At 39.6% G+C, this 25,671-nt stretch overlaps 1 protein-coding gene across 1 annotated transcript in view; it reads left to right on the forward strand.

Annotated features, from left to right (window-relative positions):
- The window catches only part of cadps2 (Ca++-dependent secretion activator 2), a 184,383-nt gene that overhangs the window by 62,666 nt on the left and 96,046 nt on the right, over positions 1 to 25,671 (forward strand). Inside the window, exons 3-6 of the mRNA XM_084555350.1 lie at positions 4,518 to 4,850; positions 21,270 to 21,350; positions 23,120 to 23,353; positions 23,721 to 23,842. Coding sequence (XP_084411476.1) covers positions 4,518 to 4,850; positions 21,270 to 21,350; positions 23,120 to 23,353; positions 23,721 to 23,842 — 770 coding nt within the window. The remainder of the gene's footprint in view (positions 1 to 4,517; positions 4,851 to 21,269; positions 21,351 to 23,119; positions 23,354 to 23,720; positions 23,843 to 25,671) is intronic.

Consider the following 25,671-nt stretch of genomic DNA (forward strand, 5'->3'; position numbering starts at 1 on the left):
AAATGTATGAGTCATATCTCTGACCTCTCATACACTGACACGGAGCATGCCAGTAATTGCAGGCCACATAGAAGTGGACGGTGATTGTTGAACACATTTACACTCAACAAGATCTCTTTTCCTGTAATGGAACATCAGAGCCGTGTTCACCTGCAGACAATTTCAGCTCAGACAGAAACCAATCAGATAAACTGAACATAGTAATCAAGTTGACATTGAAAAATAATTTGTGTCAGTTATTAAGCCGCTGACCATTAGTCTGCCTTCGTACCAGTCACCATTATTAAATCGTCCATCTGCTGAGAGAAATGTGTGTGACAGGCAACAACCCTAATATTTTTCAGTAAATTTTATGAACAGCTGGCTTAAAACCATCTTGAAACTTGCTGTGTTAGAGGGGTAAAGGCCCTTAGTATTTGTAGGAGAAAAAAGCTGAACAGAGAATGAAGCATTACTCTGTGTCCGACCAGTACAATGCCATCCAGGGTATGGTAGGTAAAACAATCCTTTGTGCTACATGTAAACAGTTTAAATAAGCCAATTTAAATCCATATTTCCTTTTAGTATTAACACTTGTAGCACAGTATCAGTAGTACAGATGCATGTGAGGCACAGCTCATAATGTAAGAGCAGAAGAGTTTGAATGAGCTTGTGTGGATCATCTACTTTCCAGAATTAGCATAGTAAATAACAAGGCTGGGCTTGGGCTAATGTATTGGTGAGCCGTTTTCCTCCTGTGTGTCCCACCTGCTCTGCTAAATAAACCTGAGACTGTCCAATCAGTCTGTCTGCAGCCTTATTGCATAGTCACGGCTTAATACAGTTCTCAACCAAAGCATCTGTCTCCTGGTTCTGAGTGTCATCATTTAAACCAGTCAGCTTTATGGTTTTTGGCCTTCCTGCGTGGTCTCCCCCAGCAGGAGCGGTTTAATATCTTTTTGTTCTCTGCAGTTCAGAGCAGTTTGTGTTGAGTGATGCAGAGAGGCAGATTAGCTGCTGTTAGTGGGTTCCTCTGGTGGCGGCTGCATCTGTCACCTCCTGCTTCATCCACTTAACGTTTGCCCATTTCCATTTATCACCACAAAGAGGACTCTGTGTCGTCCCTTGGGCCCCTTCCTGTGCTCATCTTACTTCTGATTTCTCGGACTCCAACACATTCATATTCTGTGGTGTTCCTCTCTTACGTTTTTGTTGAGACTCTTCAGTTTCAAGTGATTTTTCTTCCACATTGTTACTCCTGTTGCTCGTGGTTCCTGTCCATCTGTTGAGTCACACTCCACAAGTTTATCGCTCTCATGAGGCAGTGACAGAAATCCTCATAACAGGTTGAAGCTAGTCACATGGTATGTTTAGGACGTGTTGTTTTCTGTACAACCATAACGTAACTTTTAGTCTACCATCATTGGCATAGTGCACTGATCATTCTACAACCTGTTCTTCTACTCATTGGCATTGACCAGCATACACATTTTGAAAGCTCGAGTGTCAGCTATAACAGTTAAATCACTCTAATACTTTATATTATTAATAAAAACAACTAACCCAAATACGTTTGCCTTAAGAATGGTGACAAAGCTAATCTGGACCACAGAAATGGAGGAGAGATTAATGGAGTTTGTGGCAGGAGCACGAGTCTCTGTATAATGTTGTCTGTAGAGCATACCACAACTGTTGTCATCTTGAGAGTTTGCACAAGAGGTTGATGCATTGGCTTTGGTTTGACAAATCATGTAGTCATGTAGTTGTGGATCATTAAAGTCTATCTACGTCTATCTAAGTCTAGTCTGTGATCCCTCAGCAGTTGTTAAGTGTGTAATCCCTAGTCTTTCAGTCATCATACAAAAATCTGCTGAAGCCAGTCTGTAGTGTGTCTCCAGTTTAAGTTATGCAGCAAAGGCTGGCGTGCCCATTTCCTGCAGGTGTGGTGAGCTGTCTGGCAGGACTCCTGGGTCCCATCATGCTACTGCATAAGAGAGAGGAAGCTGATTAGAACATTCTCAACAGCTGTGCAAATCAGCTCATCCTCAACCAATCTGTCCCACATGTCCCCCTGAGCAAAGCCACACTCTGCCACCACAAGATCCAATTCACCTGTGTCATCTGAGCAGTGCCTCAACTCAAGGAAATGAAACCAAGGATTTAACATGAGTGGCGCTAATTTCCCTAAATACAAACACCAGAATGCATACATATACTCATCTGTACCCACAGTACATACTTAAATACTTGGAAATGCTAGCAGCAATTGGACATGGATATGGGGCACATATTGTGGAAAGAGCCTAGGATCAGTCAGCAGAACAAAATACCAAGAGTAGTCGTGTGGTAGTGCCCGGGTTAAGGTTTTGATCAGTTTGTTAATATTTTAGATGTCTAGATCTGTGTTGATGGTATTTGCCTGTTTAGGCACAGTAGGCCCAGGGTTTTAGTGCTCTCTGCTGTCACTGCAGAAGTGATCATTTATCTGCTCTGTGTGGCGTGAAGTAACCTCATGGTCGGTGTCTTTGTCAATCTCATGTCTCCATGGCTGCTCCGTGTATTAACAATTAAGATTGATTTGTTTTTGAAAATGATCATGTCTCATCATTAAATATCTAATACACTGCCTGGCCAAAAAAAAGTTGCCATCTGGATTTAACTAAGCAAATAGGTGTGAGCCTCCTATTGGGTGATTATCTTTTAGCTGGCAACAAGTTATTTAACCCCAACTGATGCAATGAGCAGCTTCTCATTTCTTAAACAACCATGTCTAAAGACACATCCTGTGGTCGTGGAAAAGATGTTAGTCTGTTTGAGAAGGGTCAAATCATTGGCATGCATCAAGCAGAGAAAACACCTAAGGAGATTGTAGAAACTACTAAAATTGGGTTAAGAACTGTCCAACGCATTATTAAAAACTGGAAGGATAGTGGAGAACCATCGTCTTGTAGGAAGAAATGTGGTCGGAAAAAAATCTTGATTGATCATGATCAGTGATCACTTAAACGTTTGGTGAAATCAAATGAAAGAAAAACAACAGTAGAACTCAGGGCTATGTTTAATAGTGAAAGTAAGAGCATTTCCACACGTACAATGTGAAGGGAACTCAAGGGATTGGGACTGAACAGCTGTGTAGCCTTAAGAAAACCACTAATCAGTGAGGCTAACTGGAAAAAAAGGCTTCAATTTGCTAGGGAGCATAAAGATTGGACTCTGGAACAGTGGAAGAAGGTTGTGTAGTCTGATGAGTCCAGTTTTACCCTGTTCCAGAGTGATGGGGGCATCAGGGTAAGAAGAGAGGCAGATAAAGTGATGCACCCATCATGCTTAGTGTCTACTGTACAAGCCTGTGGGGGCAGTGCTGTGATCTGGGGTTGCTGCAGTTGCTCAGATCTAGGTTCAGCAACATTATGTGCCCAAAGAATGAGGTCAGCTGACTACCTGAATATACTGAATGATCAGGTTATTCCATCAATGGATTTTTTTTTTTGGTGGTGACTTTTTTGTTTTGGCCTGGCGGTGTATAAGTATTTAAATTATACAGACAACTATTTGCTTAGTGTTTCAGGTATACATAAGCACATGTAAATTCAGATTAGAATTCAGAAAACTTTATTTTACATTTACATGTAAGCAGCATGACGTAGATGCTTAAATTGTACATACAGTGTATATTCATACATCAATAGGGGTAAACCCAAACATGAGTTGTATTTCCTTTCCACTGCCTCTCTTCCTTAAAGCATGGACACCCTGTTGACAGATGAAAAACATTTCATAGCATGTCCCAAAACATTGAGGGATTAAGTTGTTTCCAGAGTACAGCGTTGTCACAGAAAGGGGTGTTGGTGTGCACCACTCCACCATCTCACCAAACCGAGACTGCAGCTTTTATTTGTACTCTGCAACTAAATGGCAACTCAGGGTTTCCTGTTTCCATGGTGTCGGCTGTCACTGGTCATGGCATGAATGCAGTCCTCAACAGGGAGCTAGTGGTAACATCTGGGCATGATGCTTTCAGACTGTAATTTCTTTGAAGGGTCTCTAGCTGAAGGCGCTTTTTCTTTTCTGTTTTCTCCATTATGTGGTGTTTCTCTTCTGAGTTGCCCAGTCATAACCACAAGTTCATGAGTTTCATTTGAAGGCAGCAATTGTTACAGTCAGATAATATACGTTATACTTTATTTATAAAATTTTGTTGTATTGACTTTTCTTTGTACTCCAGCTTCCTCCCACCATCCAAAGACATGCTTGTTAGGTTAACTGGTGATTCTAAATTGGCCGTAGGTGTGAGTGTGAATGTGAATGGTTGTCTGTCTCTCTGTGTTAGCCCTGTGATAGACTGGAGACCTGTCCAGGGTGTACCCCGCCTCTCCCCCGATGACAGCTGGGATAGGCTCCAGCATATTTAGCACATTTGACAACCCCTTTGTAGGAAGAATAAACCATTCTTTGAACGAGGGATTCTACGTGGTCTATGTAAAGCGAGTAAATAAAATGACTAAAAATTGCCTATGTTCTTTGTCATTCATTGGCAGGGCTTCCTAAAGAGTGAGCGTGTTTCCCGGATGGTTCAGAGTGGTGGCTGCTCGGCCAACGACTTCCGCGAGGTTTTCAAGAAGAATATAGAGCGACGAGTCCGCAGCCTTCCGGAGATCGATGGTCTAAGCAAAGAGACTGTGCTGAGCTCCTGGATCGCCAAGTATGACGCCATCTACAGGGGGGACGAGGACATGCGGCGTCAGCCCCAGCGGCCGCACCTGAGCGCTGTGTCAGAACTCATTCTCAGTAAAGAGCAGCTGTACGAGATGTTCCAGCAGATCCTCGACATACAAAAGTTCGAGCACCAGCTGCTGTACAATGCTTGCCAGGTAAGCCGCTAGTGGTCAACAGGTATAAATACATATTACATTATTACTACATCGTTACTCATAACTCATTTGTCATAGTTGTTGGAGCTGAATGATAATCACACACTGCACTTTCAGGTCTAACCCTGCTTACAAGCTATAAATGAAAGACTATGGACCACCTCCTTGGTCTTCTTTGGTGTTATTTAAAGCTTTGAGGTGTGTTTGGGCTTATTATCTTACTGCACAATGAATCTATCTCCACAAAGATCTAAATTAGATGGTGGAACATGTCTCTGAAGAAAGTAGTGCTGCTATTACCTGTCGTAGTGGCAGTTATAACAGACCAGTGGACAATTATACAAAGTAGTTGTAATAAAAGTGGATGCCACTCTCCATTCCACAACCTGTCCCAAGATAAATTGAATGCTACGCCACTGGTGCCCTGATGGACCTCCTCCTCCCTCTCCCTGTGCTCACAGCTCACTTCAAGAGAGGATTTAATATAAGGAATTTGTGACAACATACAGGAGTCGCACCTTGATGCAGCCACCCTCTCTGACCTCCTGATAGTCCAGCTGACAACCCCCTCAATTGAGGAGTTTGACCCTAACACCTACTGTGTGTGTGCTGTAAGGGAGATATAATTAAAATGCATTCAGTGTCTCGTGTCAATGTCTTCAGCTGTAGTTTTTATTTATACTCTACAGAAAGTTTGAGTGTACAGAAAGGAACTTCTTGTTACAGCTACAGCCATGTACTCAGTGAGCATCATCCAGACTAAAACAACACTTTTAGTACTGATATGAGCTCAGAGTGAAACTGAAGATTGTATCACAAGGATGGAATTGGTTGAAGACAGAAGGTGTCGAACATGGAGCTAAGCAGAACTTGACCGTGAGTTTTCAGATATAAAGGTAGTCAGTAGGGCTGATTCACTAAGAAGTAAAACAACTAATTATATCACTGCATAGCTTCTCTTCGTGTGTTTCCACTGAAAACCATAAAATCAAAGTTACAGTCCCTCTACTGCCCAATCTTTTCTGTGCAATAGGTGCTGTGGGTGAAATAAACCGTTTCCTACAAAGTTTCTATACACAAGCAAAGTGCAGAAGGTTTTATTTATCACGACTGATGGTTTCCTCTGAACTCTGCTGATTTAACACCGCTTTCGATACAAAATAGAGGGAGCAGGAGCTGCACATAGGTGGTGAGCCGAGAACTAAATCTATACTTGATTTCTCGTATATGCTTTAGGCAGAATTTCAGGACATCAAATGTAGTTCACTTTGATAAATTTTTTATACATGCTTCCAGGATTTGAGGATTTTAGTTGTAAACAACAATAGTCAAAACACAACATACCTCAAGCCAAGATACCACTTTAAAGGACTGCACTGCATCAGGTAGATTTCCAGAGGTCTTGCTGCATTATTGAATTGTTTGTGTTTTGTTTGATATGACTGTGCTGTAGGGCTCCAGACTAACATTTTTTGTACTATGACCACTGGTGCACAGCTCGAAAAAAAAAAAAAAAAAGCTGAAATGGAACTGCAATCCAATGATTTTTTTTTTTTTTTGCAATGAAGTTTTTTTGTGTCAGAATGAACCGGGCAGAACATGAACTAGCATTATGGATATGGAACTAGCTGTTCTTGCTATCATGTTGTGGTGTTACCTTAGGGCCAATGTTTGTAGAAGTCCCTGGTTTCATCATACGTCAATTGATGATTGATTATTGTTTGTTGCCTCAATTTCATTGGCTCAAAGTAGAGATTAGTACATCTTAGTACCTACCTACTTTGCCATGCCAGAGCTTTTTCGCCTGTCATCGGTCCAACTTGCTGAAACCAGGTGTGCTCCCCTTTACATTCCCTTTAGTAAAATTACTATTCAGAGCTGAAAAATACTGTTAAAGCCTTTATACTGTAACATTTAGGCATATAATTACACTCATTCCTAGGATAACTAACCACCAGTTTTTTTACGTGTTTCTTGTGGTTGCATGCGGAAGTATTAATCAACATGTGCATACTGTATGTGCCATACCAACACGAGGATAATCTTAGCTACATAGGCTAGCTTTGTTAGCTTTTTCATCCTGAGAAAAGCAGAAACATCACAAGCCACATGCGGCATATTTACATAGTCAAAATCTTCCTCCTGAGCCTGCAACTACATCATGTCAAACATGCGTTTTAGAGAGAAAAAACAGCGACACTACAACAGAAGCATTTGGCACAAATTGGCAAGATGAGCAATCCTGCTGGCTAATCTGACAAAACTTGATTACATAGAAAAATGGATATGAAGTGATACATAGCATAACAGCAGTTTAACCACCAAATTGTTCTAGCACTTGGGTTATGAATGCTGTCTAGCTGTTTAGAAGCAGGGGAGGATTGTATGGTTTGACCTAACTTGCCAGATGATTTGATACACACAACCATCTGTAAAGTTGTCCATGTAAATAGTTTGAAAAAATCCTCAATCATCTTTTTATCATTGTCTACCACAGACAAACTTCAAGAGTGCACAAGTTACAGTCTGAGGATCTGTGAGAACTAACAAGCAGTCAGTGTGGCTAGCTGTGTAGTTAGCAGACTGATAAATAGGGGTATTTGCACACAAAAGTGACCAGTGTCATTAAAATATGCCCATAGTTGCTTGTTGTTCCTAACAGAACACTGGTTTATCCACACCTCAGTGGCTCAGCCATGAATGCATAGCAAGAATCCAACTCGCCACAAGGCCACATTATCCCCCTTCTCAATACATGGACAAAAAAATGGGTGAACAGACTTAAAGATCTGTCCAGAAACCTGTCTCTGAATTTCCACCCAGCAAAGGAAACGTGTGTTGGTAATCCTCAGTGTTTCTTCTCTGCTGATTATTTCCTTCTCTGTAACAGGCTCTGAGCATAAATAGCTTCCATTTACAGATTACTTCACGGCCCATTGAGGCATCATCCTCGCCTGTATAACAAACAGAATGTGTCTGTTGCCAAGACAGATTCTATTATTTTCCTGCTTCATTAACAGCCAGAATAAAAAGAAAAAAGACTGGCAGAGCAAAAAGGAGAGGAGAAATTAAAAGAGGACCCAATTCCATTCAAGCACTCATTAAAGTGGGGTTAGGGCTAAACAAATACTGTCCATCAGACCTTGGACTTTTATTGATTTCCAAATTTGAATTAGGTTTAACGCTACTCAGCAGAAAAGCTGCATTGATCTTCCATGTTATTTATTAGGAAATTAAAGGTGTCTCAAGGACTTTCCACCAAAACCTTTAGTCTCTTTTAGTTGCAAGGTTTTGTCTTGCTTCTCATTTTCTTCTATTGAAGCAGACAGTTGCTTTTATCAGACAGTAGACAAAAACAACTTTCTCTGAATATCAGATACAAGATTTATATTTCATGTAGGTGTTGTGACTTTTCTCTGTTTGACTCAGGGCTGGCCGTATACTTGTTTGTGTTATTTGTGCAGAAAATAACACACTTATGTTTCATTGTCTCAGTAAAGAAATTCCTTATTGACTAATGATCTTTTGGTTTGTGACATGGATCAATATGTTATGTGATTTATTGTGATGCCAAATACAATACAAAAAATGACTCATTCCCTAAAAGCTCCACTGCCCGTGAAAAAATTCAGGCTTTACAATTTGCCATCTAATAATTTATTTCTAATAATCTGTATATTCAAGAACAAACTGGGATTACTGACATTCTGAGTATCCTCACAGGACTATATTTGCGGATTTTTCTTTTTTAATATTTTTTTTTTTTTGCTGTCTCACTCATTTGGTCAGTGAGGGACTTTCAGATGAGGACGGAGGAGGAAGGGGTTAAAAATACCAACTGCAGAGATGTGAGCAAAATCGAGAGAGGTGTACACTTCTCTTTCAGTGATAGAAAAGAGAGGAGAAGATGAAAAATAGTACACAGGAGGATCTGCAGCTGAGGGCGGAGGGAGAGTCCAGGTGTTCGACTGGTCTCTGTGGATAAACAGCAGTGACAGGCCACCATGTGCGTTGATATTTCCTCATCTGTTATTCTATTCATATATTAACTATTTGCCCAGTGAATTCTTCCCTCTGTGCTGAGAACGTTATAGCTTCTGGTTATTTATTTCATGCTATATGCACACAATACGATCATTTTCCTCTCTACTGAAATACAAGGTTATTTAACTGGATTCTAGCATGTATATGAACATGATCGCAAAAATCATATTTAATTAAATACATTACCACATCCATACTGCACTCTAAAGGTATTCATCTGTGCTATTAACCACTTTCCCACTTACATGTATTAAACTTCGGAGGTCGGTGAAAAAATTCCCAAATCTTCTACGTTTCTGAATACGTTTGTTGATTTACAAAAGATTGAAAAATATTTTTGTGAGGGCACGATGTAAGACACTTTTCTGGGTAAAGTTTGGATTTAACAACTTAATCGTCTGACTTGCAGGCTGTAGTTGAAGTGATGTGGTTAAAGTGCTTTGCGATTTCTTCCTTGGTCAGAACATCTGCTGCCGGATTCCTTTTTCATCTCTTACTTGTAGATAGATCTTTATGACTCTGGCTGCTTCAGAATGAGATTGCTAAGGATCAGATGCCTGCCTGCTGGTACTATTTGATCTACGGTGCCTGCAATTTCCGCACAGTACCGAATGTTCCAAAGGGATCTTTCACATAAGGGAAGGTGTTGACTGCACTGTGATTCCCTTTCCTATTCCAGCCTCATCTCTTGCTGTTTTCTATCAGTGTATTAATTATTAAGTATTTGCATTTTTCAAAACTTACTCTGTCCTACAAATGTTGGTGTTTTTCACTGCTCATAAATAAATACATTAAATTTCATAGATAGCCTCTGATTCACTGACCCTGAATGTTGCTGTAGATATATACAGTGGGGAAAATAAGTATTTGATACACCGCCGATTTTGCAAGTTTCCCCCCTTATAAAGAATTTTCATCATAGGTACACTTCAACTGTGAGAGACAGAATCTAAAACAAAAATCCAGAAAATCACATTGTATGATTTTTGAATAATTAATTTGCATTATATTGCATGAAATAAGTATTTGATACACGAGAAAAACAGAACTTAATATTTAGTACAGATCCAATTACAGAGATCAAACGTTTCCTATAGTTCTTGACCAGGTTTGCACTCCTCCATACAGATCTCCTCCAGATCTTTCAGGCTTCGAGGCTGTAGCTGGGCAACATGGAGTTTCAGCTCCCTCCAAAGATTTTCTATTGGGTTTAAGTCTAGAGACTGACTAGACCACTCCAGGACCTTGAAATGATTCTTACGGAGCCACTCCTTCGTTGCCATGGCTGTGTGTTTCAGGTCATTGTCATGCTGGAAGACCCAGCCACGTCTTCAATGCTCTTACTGAGGGAAGGAGGTTGTTGCCCAAAATCTCACAATACATAGCCCCATCCATCCTCTCCTCCATACGGTGCACTCGTCCTGGTCCCTTTGCATCAAAGTACCCCTCAAAGCATTATGTTTCTACCCCCATGCTTCACAGTTGGGATGGTGTTCTTGGGATTGTACTCATCCTTCTTTTTCCTCCAAACACGAGTGGAGTTTATACCAAAAAGTTCACTTTTGGTCTCATCTGACCACATGACCTTCTCCCATGCCTCCTCTGGATCATCCAGATGGTCACTGGCAAACTTCAGACGGGCCTGGACATGTGCTGGCTTGAGCAGGGGGACATTGCATGTGCTGCAGGATTTTAATCCATGGCAGCGTAGTGTGTTACTAATGGTAACCATTGAGACTGTGGTCCCAGCTCTCTTCAGGTCATTGACCAGGTCCTCCTTTGTAGTTCTGGGCTGATCCCTCACCTTTCTCATGATCATTGACACTCCACGAGGCGAGATCTTGCATGGAGCCCCAGTCCGAGGGGACTGACAGTCATCTTGAGTCCCTTCCATTTTCTAATAATTGCACCAACAGTTGTTGCCTTCTCACCAAGCTGCTTGCCTATTGTCCTGTAGCCCATCCCAGCCTTGTGCAGGTCTACAATTTTGTCTCTGGTGTCCTTAGACAGCGCTATGGTCTTGGCCATGGTGGAGAGGTTGGAGTGTGATCGATTGTGTGTGTGTGTGTGTGTGGACAGTTGTCTTTTATACAGATAACGAGTTCAAACTGGTGCAATTAATACAGGTAACGAGTGGAGGATAGGAGGGCTTCTAAAAGACTAACAGCTCTGTGAGAGCCAGAATCCTTGCTGGTTGGTAGGTGATCAAATACTTATTTCATGCAATAAAATACAAATTAATTATTCAAAAATCATACAATGTGATTTTCTGGATTTTAATTTTAGATTCTGTCTCTCACAGTTGAAGTGTACCTATGATGAAAATTACAGACCTCTCCATTCTTTATAAGGGTGAAACTTGCAAAATCGGCGGTGTATCAAATACTTATTTTCCCCACTATACAAGAGCATTCCATGGCTTCCTGTAGGTCTCCATATTATGCAATCATGGAGTCAGGCAGGCTCACATCCAAGGTTATGCTTTGGGCCTTATTATATCAGAGTGTATATTTAGTTATCTGATTTACTGCATCCAGTTATTTCATTTTTTTCTATTTCATTATTTATTTCTCCTTTTCAACTGCAAATTGAATGATGGGAGTCTGTCGACGCCACACTGTCAATTTCTTTCTATTTGTGCAGTCGTTTTCGTCAGCATTCTATCAGTTTTAACTCCCACTTCTTACTTCAGTGTGAATGCACAATATAATTACAACGCTGAGATGTAAAGACCATTTGTAAAAACGATCATGCAATTTAAATTAAATTCCATGATTTCTTGATCCACAGTCTCACCTGTGCACGCATAGAAAGTGTCATTGAGTGAGATAATGAACCCTGTATTGCAGTGTCTTTTTGAAGCAGTTTAGATTGCTCTTATATTTACTTACACAAACCTCCTCATCTTAGAAGCAGTATAGTACCAAAGTCGCAGCTTTAATCCCCTTAATGCCCTTTGGGAAATCTTGTTTGAAAACCAATTTGCTAGTCAGTTGGATCCATAACCATTACTTTAACAGTTGAGGCTCATAAATGCTGTCTATTGTTTATAAGAAAATGCATGCAAAATTTTGCCTATAAAATAAATCACATTAAAGACACGTGGACACATGTTCATAATTAAATTAACCAGGGAAATCAGCTTTAGAATGGCACATGGCACTCTTGCTCTGGCAGGATGAGTACTTGGTCAAATGGACTATTCTGACAGTAATTGTTTTTCACTGAAAACAAGACTGCACTCAGATATTAAGGAGAGCTGTTTCTAATGCCCACACTGGAAGGTGGTCATAAAGGCTGGCCATGTCATATTGTCTACACATTCTTAAACAATCTCTCATACAAGAAAAGTGCCACAGATAGTTCAGGAACAAATGAAAGAAAGAGATGGAGAGAGAACAAGCCTATCACAATGTTGAGGATGTGAATATTGGATCGTCACTTTTCAGGTGGTCGACACTGTGGCGCTGCAAGGCTGTGACATGCAGTATTGACATTGGATTGTAAAACCAAGTTGCTTGAATATAATTTATGAATTGAAAATAATCAAACAAGAGTTTGTTGATGCTCACGTGCTGATTTGACTATTTATTGAATAGTAATAATAGGTTTCTTAAGGGGCCATGTTAGAAAAAGTTGGAGAGACTTAGTCCAGCATTCTTTGGATGTTTTAAACAAAAACAGGGACTTAGTTGTGAAGAGCATCCATTGATTCCTGTTTTGGCTCTGTGTGTCATGTCTCATTAGCTTCAAGAGGAAGGTAGAAGCTCCAATAAATGAACAGCTCAAGGCTGCTGGACAGCCTGACGGACGCCTCAATTTTGTCTGAAAATCTGTTTTGTGTGAAAAAACTGTTCTGTACACAAGGACATGCCTGGCACAGACTGCTCCTCATTCCTTTTTATTCATAACAAGTTTCATTTTTACTTGCACAAAGTGCTGCTTCCCATGAGTCCATAAGCTGCGTGTCCCTGATAAAAATGAACATGAAAGTTGTTACTTAAAGAACATGTTGGATGAATACAGAAGTACAGATGAATTTACTTTTAACCTATTTTGTCTGTTGTTTTTGTCATGATTCATTAAGGGATTTCTGATTGCAGATGCTATATGAACATCATAGCTAACCTGGCGTATTCTTATCAGAGTGTTTTTCCACCAAGATCTTGTATTGATGATGGGAGAGTCTGACCACTGCATAAAATCTTCTCCAGCACATCCCAAAGATTCTCAATGGGGTTAAGGTCTGGACTCTGTGGTGGCCAATCCATGTGTGAAAATGATGTCTCATGCTCCCTGAACCACTCTTTCACAGTTTAAGCCCCATGAATCCTGGCATTGTCATCTTGGAATATGCCCGTGCCATCAGGGAAGAAAAAAATCCATTGATGGAATAACCTGGTCATTCAGTATATTCAGGTAGTCAGCTGACCTCATTATTTGGGCACATAATGTTGCTGAACCTAGACCTGAGCAACTGCAGCAACCCCAGATCATAGCACTGCCCCCACAGGCTTGAACTGCAATCTCCTTAGATGTTTTCTCTGCTTGATGCATGCCAATGATTTGACCCTTCTCAAAGAGACTTACATCTTTTCCACGACCACGGGATGTGTCTTTAGACATCCAATAGACGGCTCATACCTATTTGCTTAGTTAAATCCAGGTGGCGACTTTTTGTTTTTTGGCCAGGCAGTGTATCTTTTCCTGGGCATAATCAGTTCTCAACAGAGCGACTCCAGACCAACTTTCCTCCACAAAAATATGTAGGTGGGGATGTTGGTTTTGTTTCCAGGCTAACATGGAGCTCATGTTTCCTTCCTTCTCAGAATCCCAGTGCTAGGTTACGTCAGGTCAATTTCCACACCATCCAACTCGAAGACGCAGCTAATCCAATGTAAATGAAGACAAATTTGAAGGATACACAATCAACAAAACGGACATGGCTGCCTCTTTATTGTGTCAGCCCATGATTTTACATTATTGTGATCATAATTAATAAATTAAATAATAAAGATAATATAATCGTTTAATTTATCCCACAATGGGGAAATTCTATTAAATCGGTGTACATCTACTATTACACTTTTCCTATAGTCTGATCGCATCTCAAAGGATGAGGTTTACAATTCATGTACTGTGGCTCATTGTGTTCTGTAAAGATGTAAAAGAGTGTGCTGTTAATCCTGGGGAAAACTGTTTCAGTGCTTACCAGACACATTCCTTCATGATTGTTTTACTGTTAGTCAGTGTCTAACAGTTTGACATGTGAATTCAGCCTCACTGACATGTTGACTCTTTGCAGAGGCTTTGATTAATAGCTTCATATGAAGGCTGGTTGTCATAGAAATGCTCTGTGAGACAGAATTAGAAAGGCTGCCAACAAAGGCCACATAGTAGAAGTCATGGTAACAAACCCGCATGTGCTCTGAACTATGTCTAAGTGTTTGCTGGTTAATTTTAGTACTAAACTGTGGGCGTGTCAGTAATTGTCTCTGTCGTCAGGAGGCGAAAAGAGACTGAAATGACTAATCTGAAGCTTCGATATTTCTAAGAATAGACTTGTCTCACGAACCCAAATGTTTTCTAAGGTTTTCTAATAAAAAAGCACTTGAAGCAATGACGTTTTGAACTCTAGCTAAAAATTGAAAATATGACCATGGGAATTTTTATTTCATTACGTAGTTTCTAAATTAGATGAATGATGTCATCTCCTGATTCTTCTTCTTTACATCAACCTGACTAATAATTTAATTAGCCAAAAAAACAAAGCTGAAATCAAGACAACTGGATTTAAAGACTAGATACTTACCTTAAAATACAAACTTATTTTGTTTTGACCCTGTTTTCCTCCAGTGAATGGTCTGCTAACAGCCCATTAATGGCAAGAGACTCAACGTGTGAAAGGTTAAAGGTTTTGGGGACAACTGTTAAGACTGAACTGACTAAATTGCCTGAACTACATTGCTCTGTGCCTCATTGTGTTGCTAGGCTTGGAGTGAACAGGAATGCTGTGCTTTTTTGATCCCAGTATCTGTGATACTCCAGCCACGTAGTGGATGATGGTGTGTTCCTCTTCTTGTTGCTCTCTTCCTTTCTGTCTGTCCTGAGATATCTATTTGTGTTTTTGACAAAACTCAGTTTAGATAATCTAATGTGCTTTTCTGATGTGTTTTCTCCTTACCTTCTGTCTTTTTGGGTACAGTTTGTGCTCCATGCTGTAGGGCTCAGATGACCGAGAGTTTGTTTTCCAGAGGGTGGTGGGAATCCAACAATAGATGCTGATGGGTGTGTGTGGGTTTCTTATACACTTCAGTGTAAGGCATCTGTCCTCACCATGCACTCTACTGTCTAAAAAACTATGAGAGGGGAAATGTCTTCAAGAAACCCGATAGGTTGCCCCTGTTTCAGCTTTAGTTTTCTTTTTTGCTAAAACATGGCCTGAATGACTGAACATTCACAGACAGTCAGGAGCTGAATTAAAAATGTCTAACATCCGTATAAGGTGCCTCATGTTGCTCATCTTTTTGGATTAGAGTTTTTATTTCCTCACTGGGAAGGTGTTTTGACAGTATCATTGCCGTTGCTGCTGTTATTTTACAATGCAGATTATAAACATCTTTGTTTGACTCTGCCAACTGAAATGTATCTTACAGCGAGCTGCATTAGCTGTGGACAGACTGTGACCTCTCTTATCACGATTCAGTTAATTCAATTTGAATGTAATTAACCACAAACAACAGCAACGAATGCAAATTAATACTCAGCAAATGTGATTAACTTTTTGTAGCCAGAAGAAAAACGCCTGCAGCTCTCTTACAGTCTGCAGACACTGAAGCTCAGTCATGCATGCTTCACTAGCAATCATAAAGATAAAATACTTCCTTTTCTTCACATATAAAGACAGAGAAGTTGGCAGGTAAAATATAAATTACTATAACATCAGTCATCCTCTTATAAATGGCAGCATTATTTTACAAATTTGTCACAGCCCTCATTTTAAAATTAAAAACTGAAAAAAAGGAAGATTAGACCTTAGATTAGAAATAATCAGTGTCAAAAGTTGGATACATCTCCTCATTAAAGGGATTTGTTTTGTTTTTAATATTTTCTATTGTTACGGATCTCCTGAATCAGTTTGGCTTGGATTCACAAGGTCCCTATTCAGTCAAATTCAATTCAGTTTAATTCAATTCAATTCAGTTCAATTCAATTCAGTTCAAGATATTTCATATCCAAACATATCCAAAAATAAAATACGTTAAAGAAAGGCAACTGGACTTGTAGAATTTCTTGAAGACGTTTTGCCACTCATCCAAGCAGCTTCTTCAGTTCTAAATGGCTGGTTTGGCCGTGTCCTTTCTCTCCAATGAAAGACATAGGAATATTTTTGATTCCTCATTAAGAACTTCAAGTTAATAAATTCCACTCTTTCATTGGAGCTAGCTTCACAGACACAGAAATATTTCAGTTTTGAAGCATTTGAAATTAACTGACATAAATTGAATAATGCAGCAAAGGGCAAAGCATGATAAACATTACATAGATTTAAGTTTGAAATTCCTGACACATATTCCCTTGCACTCTGTTTGCAGTATCTGTGCCGTAAGTCTGACACCATGAGTTGCATTGTGCACAGCCAGAGTTAGTATTTGGGAAATTTCCTATTCAGCTACTGTAGTAATCTATATTATAACAAGACATACTCAACTGAGTCACAAAAACTATCAACTTCTGTGAGACACAGATAAGTCAAATAGATAATATGTTACCTAGAAGCAGAGGGATGGAGTGCTGCATCAGATGATCTGGTCATCACAATCACATACCTAAACTCAACCCAAATGGTTTGGGATGAATTGTACTGGAGGGTGAAGGCAACGCAGCCAACCGGCCCTTAGCATATGTAGGAGCTCCTTTAAGACTGTTGGAAAATCTCAGAGTGATTACCGTATGAGTAACAAGTAAACAAAAGAAAACATTGCTGAATGTCAGCAGCTTTTAAAATGTGCCCGCTGGTCTGAAAATTACCTCCAGTAGTCGTTCTTCTCACAGTGTTGAGTTAATTAGTACGGTGATCACCAGACCTCATAATTAATAGCTGCAGAATGACTAAACATGTCTGTTAGTTTTCATCTCTGGATGTCAGAGCCTCGGCAATCCGCTAGCAACCATGTTTCTGATTAATCCTGTCAACTCAACAGTGTCAGCAAAAAGAAATTAGGGGAAAACAACAAATCATCCGTGAACAAATCTCCTACTCTCAGCATTTAGTGCAGTTGATGTCAGATTTGAAAGGCAGCAACAATACATACTATATTTAAATAACATTTCCAATTGTGACAATGTCATTTGTCTCCATGGGGTGCTAAGGCTGTATTTTGTTTATATATATATTTTATAAGGAAATACTAATTGTTGAAATGAAATCAGAAAGGAGACAAAGAGTCTAGTTATTAATACTGACATTTTTAGCCATGCTAGTAACATGACTCTCCAGATGTTGGTTAGTCTGTTGGTTGGTCAGTCCATCCATCATTTTGGTCCTTACCGTGCCAACCATAACATGAAATGTTCCAATAATTGGATGGATTGCCATTGATACATGTTTCCCTAGGGGTGGATTGTGATACCTATGTTTCTTGTGTAGCACTCCCATAACAAATGTGAACTATGTTTTATGATGAAACACCTGTGAAATTATTGGCATTCTGGGGTTTGTATTTAGTGCTAATTACCAAATGTTTGCACCCAAGTGTTGTCTGTCAGCTTGTCTGTCTCTCACTTAAAAAAAGAGATTTCTTGGTTTATCAAAAACTTCAGCAGATGCAACGTGACACAAAGAAGACTTGAAGGGTGAGAATTCTGTCCATATTTTAACCCAGAAACAAAATGTCAAACAACGTCGGAAAGTGTGAATAAGGCTGTCGTCAATAACAGTCAGTGGGAGTCAGTTTACAGCAGGATGAAACACCAGTGAAGGTCAGCTTCTCCTTCAACAACCAGCTGAGGATGTTGAGTTATCTGTACACTTTACATTTTCAGGGATGGTGCTCATATAAATCTGCAGATCGTGGATAGCCCTTTGTTGTGCAGATGCGTTTCTTGCATTTGCATGTCGCTTATTCACCTACAATAGCAGAACAGACCTGGAGACCCAATAATAATAATGTTTTTGTTTTGTTTTTTCCTTTCCTTTCCTGTGTTTCTGACACAGCAATAGTAATACAAATGCTACATTGAGTAGCTAATTAGGTATTGATGGACTAACAATCTTGGTTGTGGCCATGGAAAGGAGTAAAGAAAAGATAAAGTACCAGCACAGACTATAAAGTTGACATTGTATTTTTATTCTAGGACTCTAGCTTTCAGTGTGTTCAGTCTGATACTCCCATTATGCAGTGCCTCAGTTCACGTTCTCCCTTCAATGCTCCCCATTCTAAAACCAACTCAGACAGTTTGTCTTTTGTGACAGTCTGTGTTTGTGAGCACCACCTCATCATCTTGCTGTTGTGGCTGTTCTAAAAGCAAACTGTAAACCTACAAAGTAATGCTATTCCCTGCTTGTGTTTGGAAATTGCAAGTCCCCAAATCTATTCACACATGTCCAATTCAGTCTGGAATATAAGAGTACAAACATCCATAGCAACAAGGATTATAGCAGGATGTCTCTTTCTGGTAAGGTTTAAGCTTATTGCCTGGTTATTTTGTGACATACGTAATTTTTATGCTGGTGTACATTAAATACCTATAAAACTACTAATGGAAGGTGTTATTAGAATAGTGTTTAAACATTAACCACTTTGTGTTTGTGTTGTACCTGCACCTGCAATGCATTATGTAGTGTTTCATGACCTGACCACTTCTCTTGGTGTCCTGTTTCTGTATTAGTCTGATTATGCAAATCACACTCTCCTCATTGCCTTTTAACCTGCCACACTGTATCTCCAAAATGCCTTATTGCACACTACGCAGACTGCTGCAGTTTCATTTGAATCATCATTGGCCAGCAAATTATTCAAGTGTTATTTTCCACAGGTTCTCAGACCAACTTGAGTTAGCATGTAAATACTGGCCCCTCTCTGTATCCAAATAGCATTTTGTGTTTTGATTGACACCTCCCTTGATCAAATAGGAGCACCTTTGTGTTGTTCACAGCCTAGACAGAAAGCACATTTTGAAAACTGAGATCAACATCTAGTTAGTTTCATAATCTAGCTGATGTATTCTCGTACCTGATGTAGTGTAAATCATAGTTTTAAACTATATTATTTCATCAAAGCTCTTCTCTTAGCTTTAGACTTACAGTAAATATTGACTTAACTTTGGCTTACTTTTTGTGAGGAAAAAAAGTCGGTGGTGATAAAACTGTGGTGTCATTCAAGAATGTTTTCTGTTATTCTGTTATGTTATTAGGATAATGATTATGATGAACACGGAGGGTCTCAAGCTGACATTCTGCTATTGTTTTCAGCTGTAGTGGTAGATGTTCTTGATTAATTTACTCCTCAAAGCCTTTTCTACTCACACAAGACATCTACTGTAACTCCATATGACTAAAGGAAGCTTGGATCGTTGTAAATGAGATGCATTCCATTCTGTGGGATCCATTTTGAAACTGGCTTAAATTAAACAGCTTATCTTTTCTCAGCTTTATCCGTATGGAAGGTTCCACTTGTCGCTTTGGCTTCGGGCCAGTTTCCATCAGAGCTGTTTTATCTATGATTGTCATTTCAGACGCCCCTGCTCATCACAGATTTGTGAAACAAGCTGCTGGTTTCTGCCCAGTAAGCAGATTTCACTCAATTTTCAGCCCCCTTTCATCCCTACGTGAGTCTCGCTGACATCAAGTTTAACTGGTGACTTTTCTGCTGTTCTCCTGCTCAGTGTGACACTCTCACACAGCTCAGTGAAGATGAAACTGCAGCAAGGACAGTCACAAGACTAAGGGCCACACTTTCTCATGGACTAATTCAGGGCTTTCCTTTCTTTGCGTCTATAATGAACTGCTCCTGGATGCTAGCCTGATAAAACAGTCAGTTGAATGCTTAGGTAAACAAAAGACAAGGACACATCGGCAGCTGTAGCTCAGGTTTAAGGATGTGTCAGTAATAACTTTTGTCTTGCTGTTATTAGATCTCATATCTTCTGTTTACACTGAAGTGTCCTTGAGCAAGACACTGATCCCTAAATCCCTTCCCAAATATAAGTTGCCTGCTTTAAGAGAGTTACATTGAAAGAAATATAACCAAAGATTTTTAAACGGTTCATACTGTGAATATAACACTTGTCCGTTAATGAAGCAAGAAAGAACACTAGATACAGTTAGTTTTATTTCTTCTAAGTCATAATTTCTATTCATTTATTTACTCTTGGATACGTCTCTTTCTGACTGACAGGAAAATTAATGAAAATACATCTTGTCTGCAGTCAAGTAAAGTTCATATTCTCTCTACAAAAACGCTCTGCTGTACAAATAACTCCACAGGGTACCTTAGGCATAACCAGATAGCTGTGCTTCTTCTCTGGGTTGCATTTGCATGCATTTACCTACAATAGCAGAACAGACCACCACCAATAATAATAATGATAATAATAATCTTGTGCAATGATGACCTTTTTTTGTTGGAATTGGCTGTGGCCATGTAAAGGAGTAAAGAAAGGGTAAAGTATCAGCACACACCATGAAGTTGACATTTATTACACTAAATAAAATGTTTCAACAATTATCAATATGATTGCCATTGAGAAAAGATTTCATAAAGCACAAACCAGGCTAAAAATGTCATTAACTCCACAGGGTACCTTAGACATAACTAGATAGTTGTGCTTTTTCTCTGGGTTGTGTGTCTCACCTGTTATGTCTAACCTACATCAAAACTTTCTCTATTAAATGAGAGCACTACGTAAATCCAGCTTAATGCAGAGATCATTGCATATTTAGTTTCTTGCCTAATACAGCTCTACTGACTACTGAAAATAAAATTGGGAACTATTGCAATTAAAGTTTGGGGTTTTCCCGTTCACTTCAATACAGTGACTTTTCTTGGAGCATCACTTTGTAGAGAATAGAGGGATCTACAACTGAACAACCCGCAGTTTTATCTTCAACATTCAGCTCCTGACCAAAGGAGGACTAAACATTAAGAGGACTAAACACACTTTCTGTTCTCATCCTGATGAAATGATTGAACCTCTCAAATCCTCACATCCTGCCGTCTACGCTAATGATTGTTTTATCACTTGTTTGGAGCAGACCCCTCTCCTGTTATTTACTTTTTTGATTCTCCTTTTTGATTAGATTATTGATTCTACAGATCTCTAACTGGCTGACTGAAAACTCTTAATGTTTTTTTTGTTTTGTTTTTTTCTCAGCTGGATAACGTGGACGAGCAGGCGGCTCAGATCCGCAGAGAGCTCGATGGCAGGTTACAGCTGGCTGAGAAGATTGCGAGGGTGAGAAACACACAAAACATGTTATTAGTGCTCATATAATTGTATTCTTTTTACGTATTTTTGGTTTTTGACCTATTTCAGCTGTTTAGTTTTATTTTCCAACAAAGACGGAAACCCACAATCTGAGACCTATATTAATGTACTTATTAAACTTTAATCAGTATTTTTACTACATATTGGACCAATCTTATTTTTAACCAGTTATTTAGTTCCCACAATGTAAAATTAAAAAAAAGGTGCTACACATGTTTATTTCAACAGTTTTTAAACGATAACAAGACCAGTCTCTTCCACTCTTAGCTAAGTTAACTACATTATCTCCCCAACTCAATTAGAACCTATCACCTGGCAGATGATGCAAAGAGAAAATGTAGCAGCTAAAGAGACAAAGAGACCAAACTGGACATAAAAGGGAAGTGAATACCCAAAGATTTTGGCCAGATGGGATAACACAGCATGCTGTTAATTGTCCAGGGTGCACTCAAACACTAATGTATCTGAGCTCCAAGTGAGGCATCTGAATCAATATTCTGTGCAGCACAGTCACCTTGCAATCAAAGCCGGACAAGGTATCACATCTGCTGGAATGTAAGACTAACATTTGTCCTAGAGAAGGATAAGCAAAAGTTACACACTCCCACGTTATCTTGAGATACCTTAAATCCAACAAGAAATGAGTCTTTATCACAGAGCTCACTCGCATACAGTGTGAGTGAAATATGGTAATGCATAAAAAACACACATTTGTGAATTTAATTATTTGATGTCAGAAGAAAAAAAAACATTACAGGACCATTCAGAAACTCCATCAGGGTTTAAGTGGACCAACCAAACCCTCTTGGGGCTTCTTGATTTTAAATATTCATTTACTGAAAACATTCACTAGCCACGTAACATTAAGGCTACACACAACCCACAATGCAACACTTTCTGTGTAAAACTTAGCGTCTTTAAGCCTTTTTTTTTGAAGAACAGCAATACTCAGTCTGTTCTTTTTCTGCAGTGTACAGCCTAAAAACAGGCTGAAAATGCTGAAAGGGGAAGGACTAAAATGCAAGACACACAGTAGGGAGCAAGGCAGTAAGAAATAATAAGGTTCCGTTCAGTGCACCAACATAAGGTGCTGCAGAAAGTAGGCAAAATAATCCAAACAGGTCCAGACAAAAAGGGAAATCCAACATGAGGAACATGAAAAAGTAATTCCACAGAAGGTAGTCCATCTAGGAACAAACACAGACAAACACCACAGGGAATAAACTGTTGAACTAACAAAGGACAAGCAGAGAGACAGGGCTATATATACACAAAGTAGATAATCTGGAAACAAGACGGGTGGAAACAATTAAGGAGGAGTGAGCTATCACAGGGGCAGGAAAACACAAGTGAAGCAAAACTATTAAAAAGGCACAGGGACAAGGAACTTTCCAAATTAAAAAGGAAGTAAGCAAAACAAATCAAAGTCAATTTTAGATGCCTTTATTTGTCATCTGTATATGTACACATATACCAGGAATTTGAACTGCATTTAACCCATCCAAGCAGAACAATCAGAAGCCATGCAGACAAAATGATTTCTCTATACGAAATGAATCTGTTTATTATATTTTGGTTTTATGTTGAGGAAAAAAAGGACAGACTTGTTTGACTGACTGATTGTTTGAAGCACTATGACTCACAACCTTGTTATTTACAGGGATAAATATGTGCATGTTGATGTGTAGGAAATCTTCATATTGATGATGAACAGTGGCTTTGTGTGTGTGCTGCAGGAACAGAGATATCCAGAGTTTGTCTCTGCTGACATGGAGGCCCTGTATGTGGAGGAACTGCGTTCGGCAGTCAACCTGCTGATGGCAAACTTGGAGAGCCTGCCGGTGTCAAAAGGAGGGCCAGACTTTAAACAGAAGCTCAAACGCTCCACTCTTAACAACTCCTTCCTGGACATGGGAGACGAGAGTGACATCCTGTCCAAATCGGATGTTGTGCTGTCCTTCACTTTGGAGGTGTGTTTCCGTGTGCATGTTTGTGTCTAATCTGTCTTTTTTGCTGGTAAATTACTGAGAAAATGACTGCTGGAATATGAACTCATCACATGTGACAGTCAGTTTAGTGCTTTTGTTAAGAAAAAGTACAAGAAAACATTTAGTGCATGAATTCCTGGCAGTAGTTCACACTTTACATTAATTACAGAATAAATCAATATTAATCCTTTGAATGATTTATGCACTAAATGGTCAAACATTCTCAGGCTGCATCTTTTATATGAGAAAATAATGGTAAAAATATCAGTGTAGAGTTATTAATTCAGGTTGTAGCTCAGAGAAAGCAACTCATTTGAAGCGGCATGTGATCTTCTACTGCTATTTTCAGATTGTGATCGTGGAGGTTCAGGGGCTGAAGTCAGTGGCTCCAAATCGTATTGTTTACTGCACCATGGAGGTTGAGGGAGGAGAGAAGCTGCAGACGGACCAAGCAGAGGCCTGCAGACCACAGTGAGCTCATATTTCTGCTCTATTTAGTGTCTCGGCTATCAGAGTTGTATACTGGACCTTTAAAGTGAACTGTGTGGAAATCACATGTCTAAGGATGCTTTCACACCTAGTTTGTTCTGTGGACACAGTAATCACACTCTAGAACAAATCTACAAGTTTCTGAGTTTAAGAATAACTTCCTTTATGACAGCAGCTTTTCCATCAGGTGAGATCCTGGTGTTTCCTCATCATGCCCTGAGGTCAGACAGTCAGTAGAGAGCAACTGCATTGTCTTGATCTTGTGAAGTGTAGACAGTGCAGTTTGGAAGAACTGCAAAGGTTGTAATCTTCATTCTGTAAAGACTTGAACAGTGTCAAGAGCTAACCCTTATGTTTACAGCCTGCTAAACCTCCACTTTTTATTCTTATTATGGCAGAGCTAGTGTAAAAGATATTAACACATAGACCTCTGCAAATAAACAAATAAGTGCCTTTACACAGTTCCCTGAAACTTGAAATACAAACAGCGCTGTGTCAATAATAGACAGACGATGACTGACCTACATATTTTATGTAACTATGGAAGATTTTGTTCCACACGCAACGCAATCCCCTGCCCTAAGTGACATTTCTCATTTACCAGCCAAAGCCAACACAACAAGAAGATGAGGCTGTTATGTAATACTGACCCCAAGGAGGCCTTGCATTAATATCTGTCCTGAGCAGATAATTCTGTAGAAGCAAGTAACAGTGACTGTAGTATGTGATTCAATAGTGATGTGTTCATGTCGATGACAGCAAAGTAGCCATGAGGAGTTGAGTTGTGTATTTCCCAACAATGACCAGATTCTTTTTTTACTTTCACGGCTGCCAAGACCAACAGTGCAGAAGTGTATGGAGGCTTTCAGAGTTTGAGCTGTCATCTGAGATTTATGCAGGTCTCCAGACTAATTAATATCAGGGAAAAGATTGATTAATAAACGACAACTTGGCATCCATGCTTTTGTTGAGAGGGAAATACTTCTGTTCCAGAATTTCTAGCATATCCCCATGTCGGGGTGTACACACAATGTTAGGTAGAGATCCATTATGATGTCCCAAATGATGAAACTGTGATCTGATCTTGAGATCCACTTAGAATGTCAGGTGTGGACACGTGTATTTTTAGTTGGGTGCTTGCCATCTGATTATTTGGGATGCTCTCAAATAATCAGATCCACACACACACACACACACACACACACACACACATGTGTGCTGTTTTATCCAGAGGTAACCTCAGTGTGGCTTCATTCTCAGGCCCTGTCAAAGCCACTCAGGGACACATTCACACCTAAGACACTGCTTAGAGGAGCTAAGCTGGTGTGATTTGGGGGGGGGGGGGATGCCCAATGCCCAACATTTAACTGCTTGCTATAATATTATCACCACTTTAACTTGTGTTAGACAAAACTCTGATTCTAGAATTGTTTGTAATTTTACCATACAGGACACCACTACGTAATACAGTGATACAAACAAACTAGCCAATAGACGCAGTGATGGACCAGCTCCCATGTTCTTTGAGGTAAAATGACCAATGGAGTCTGGTGGCTTTGAAGACATATGTTACTTACATTACCTACCATAGGCTTGGTAATATTAGGGCACTCTTTCATTTCCAGTTGGCTAAACGGCTAGCTCTGCGAGCTCATTCGTTGACTTAGCAATGTTATTACCAATATACACGGATCAGCCATAACATTAAAACAACTGACAGGTGAAGTTAATAACATTGACCAATGTTCTGCTGGTATCACCCACCTAGACCAGACCAGGCACCCCATCCCATAGCAATGACACTCCTTGAT

The sequence above is a fragment of the Chelon labrosus genome (genome assembly GCF_963514085.1).
Source record: "Chelon labrosus genome assembly, chromosome: 11".
Taxonomy (NCBI): Eukaryota; Metazoa; Chordata; class Actinopteri; order Mugiliformes; family Mugilidae; genus Chelon; species Chelon labrosus.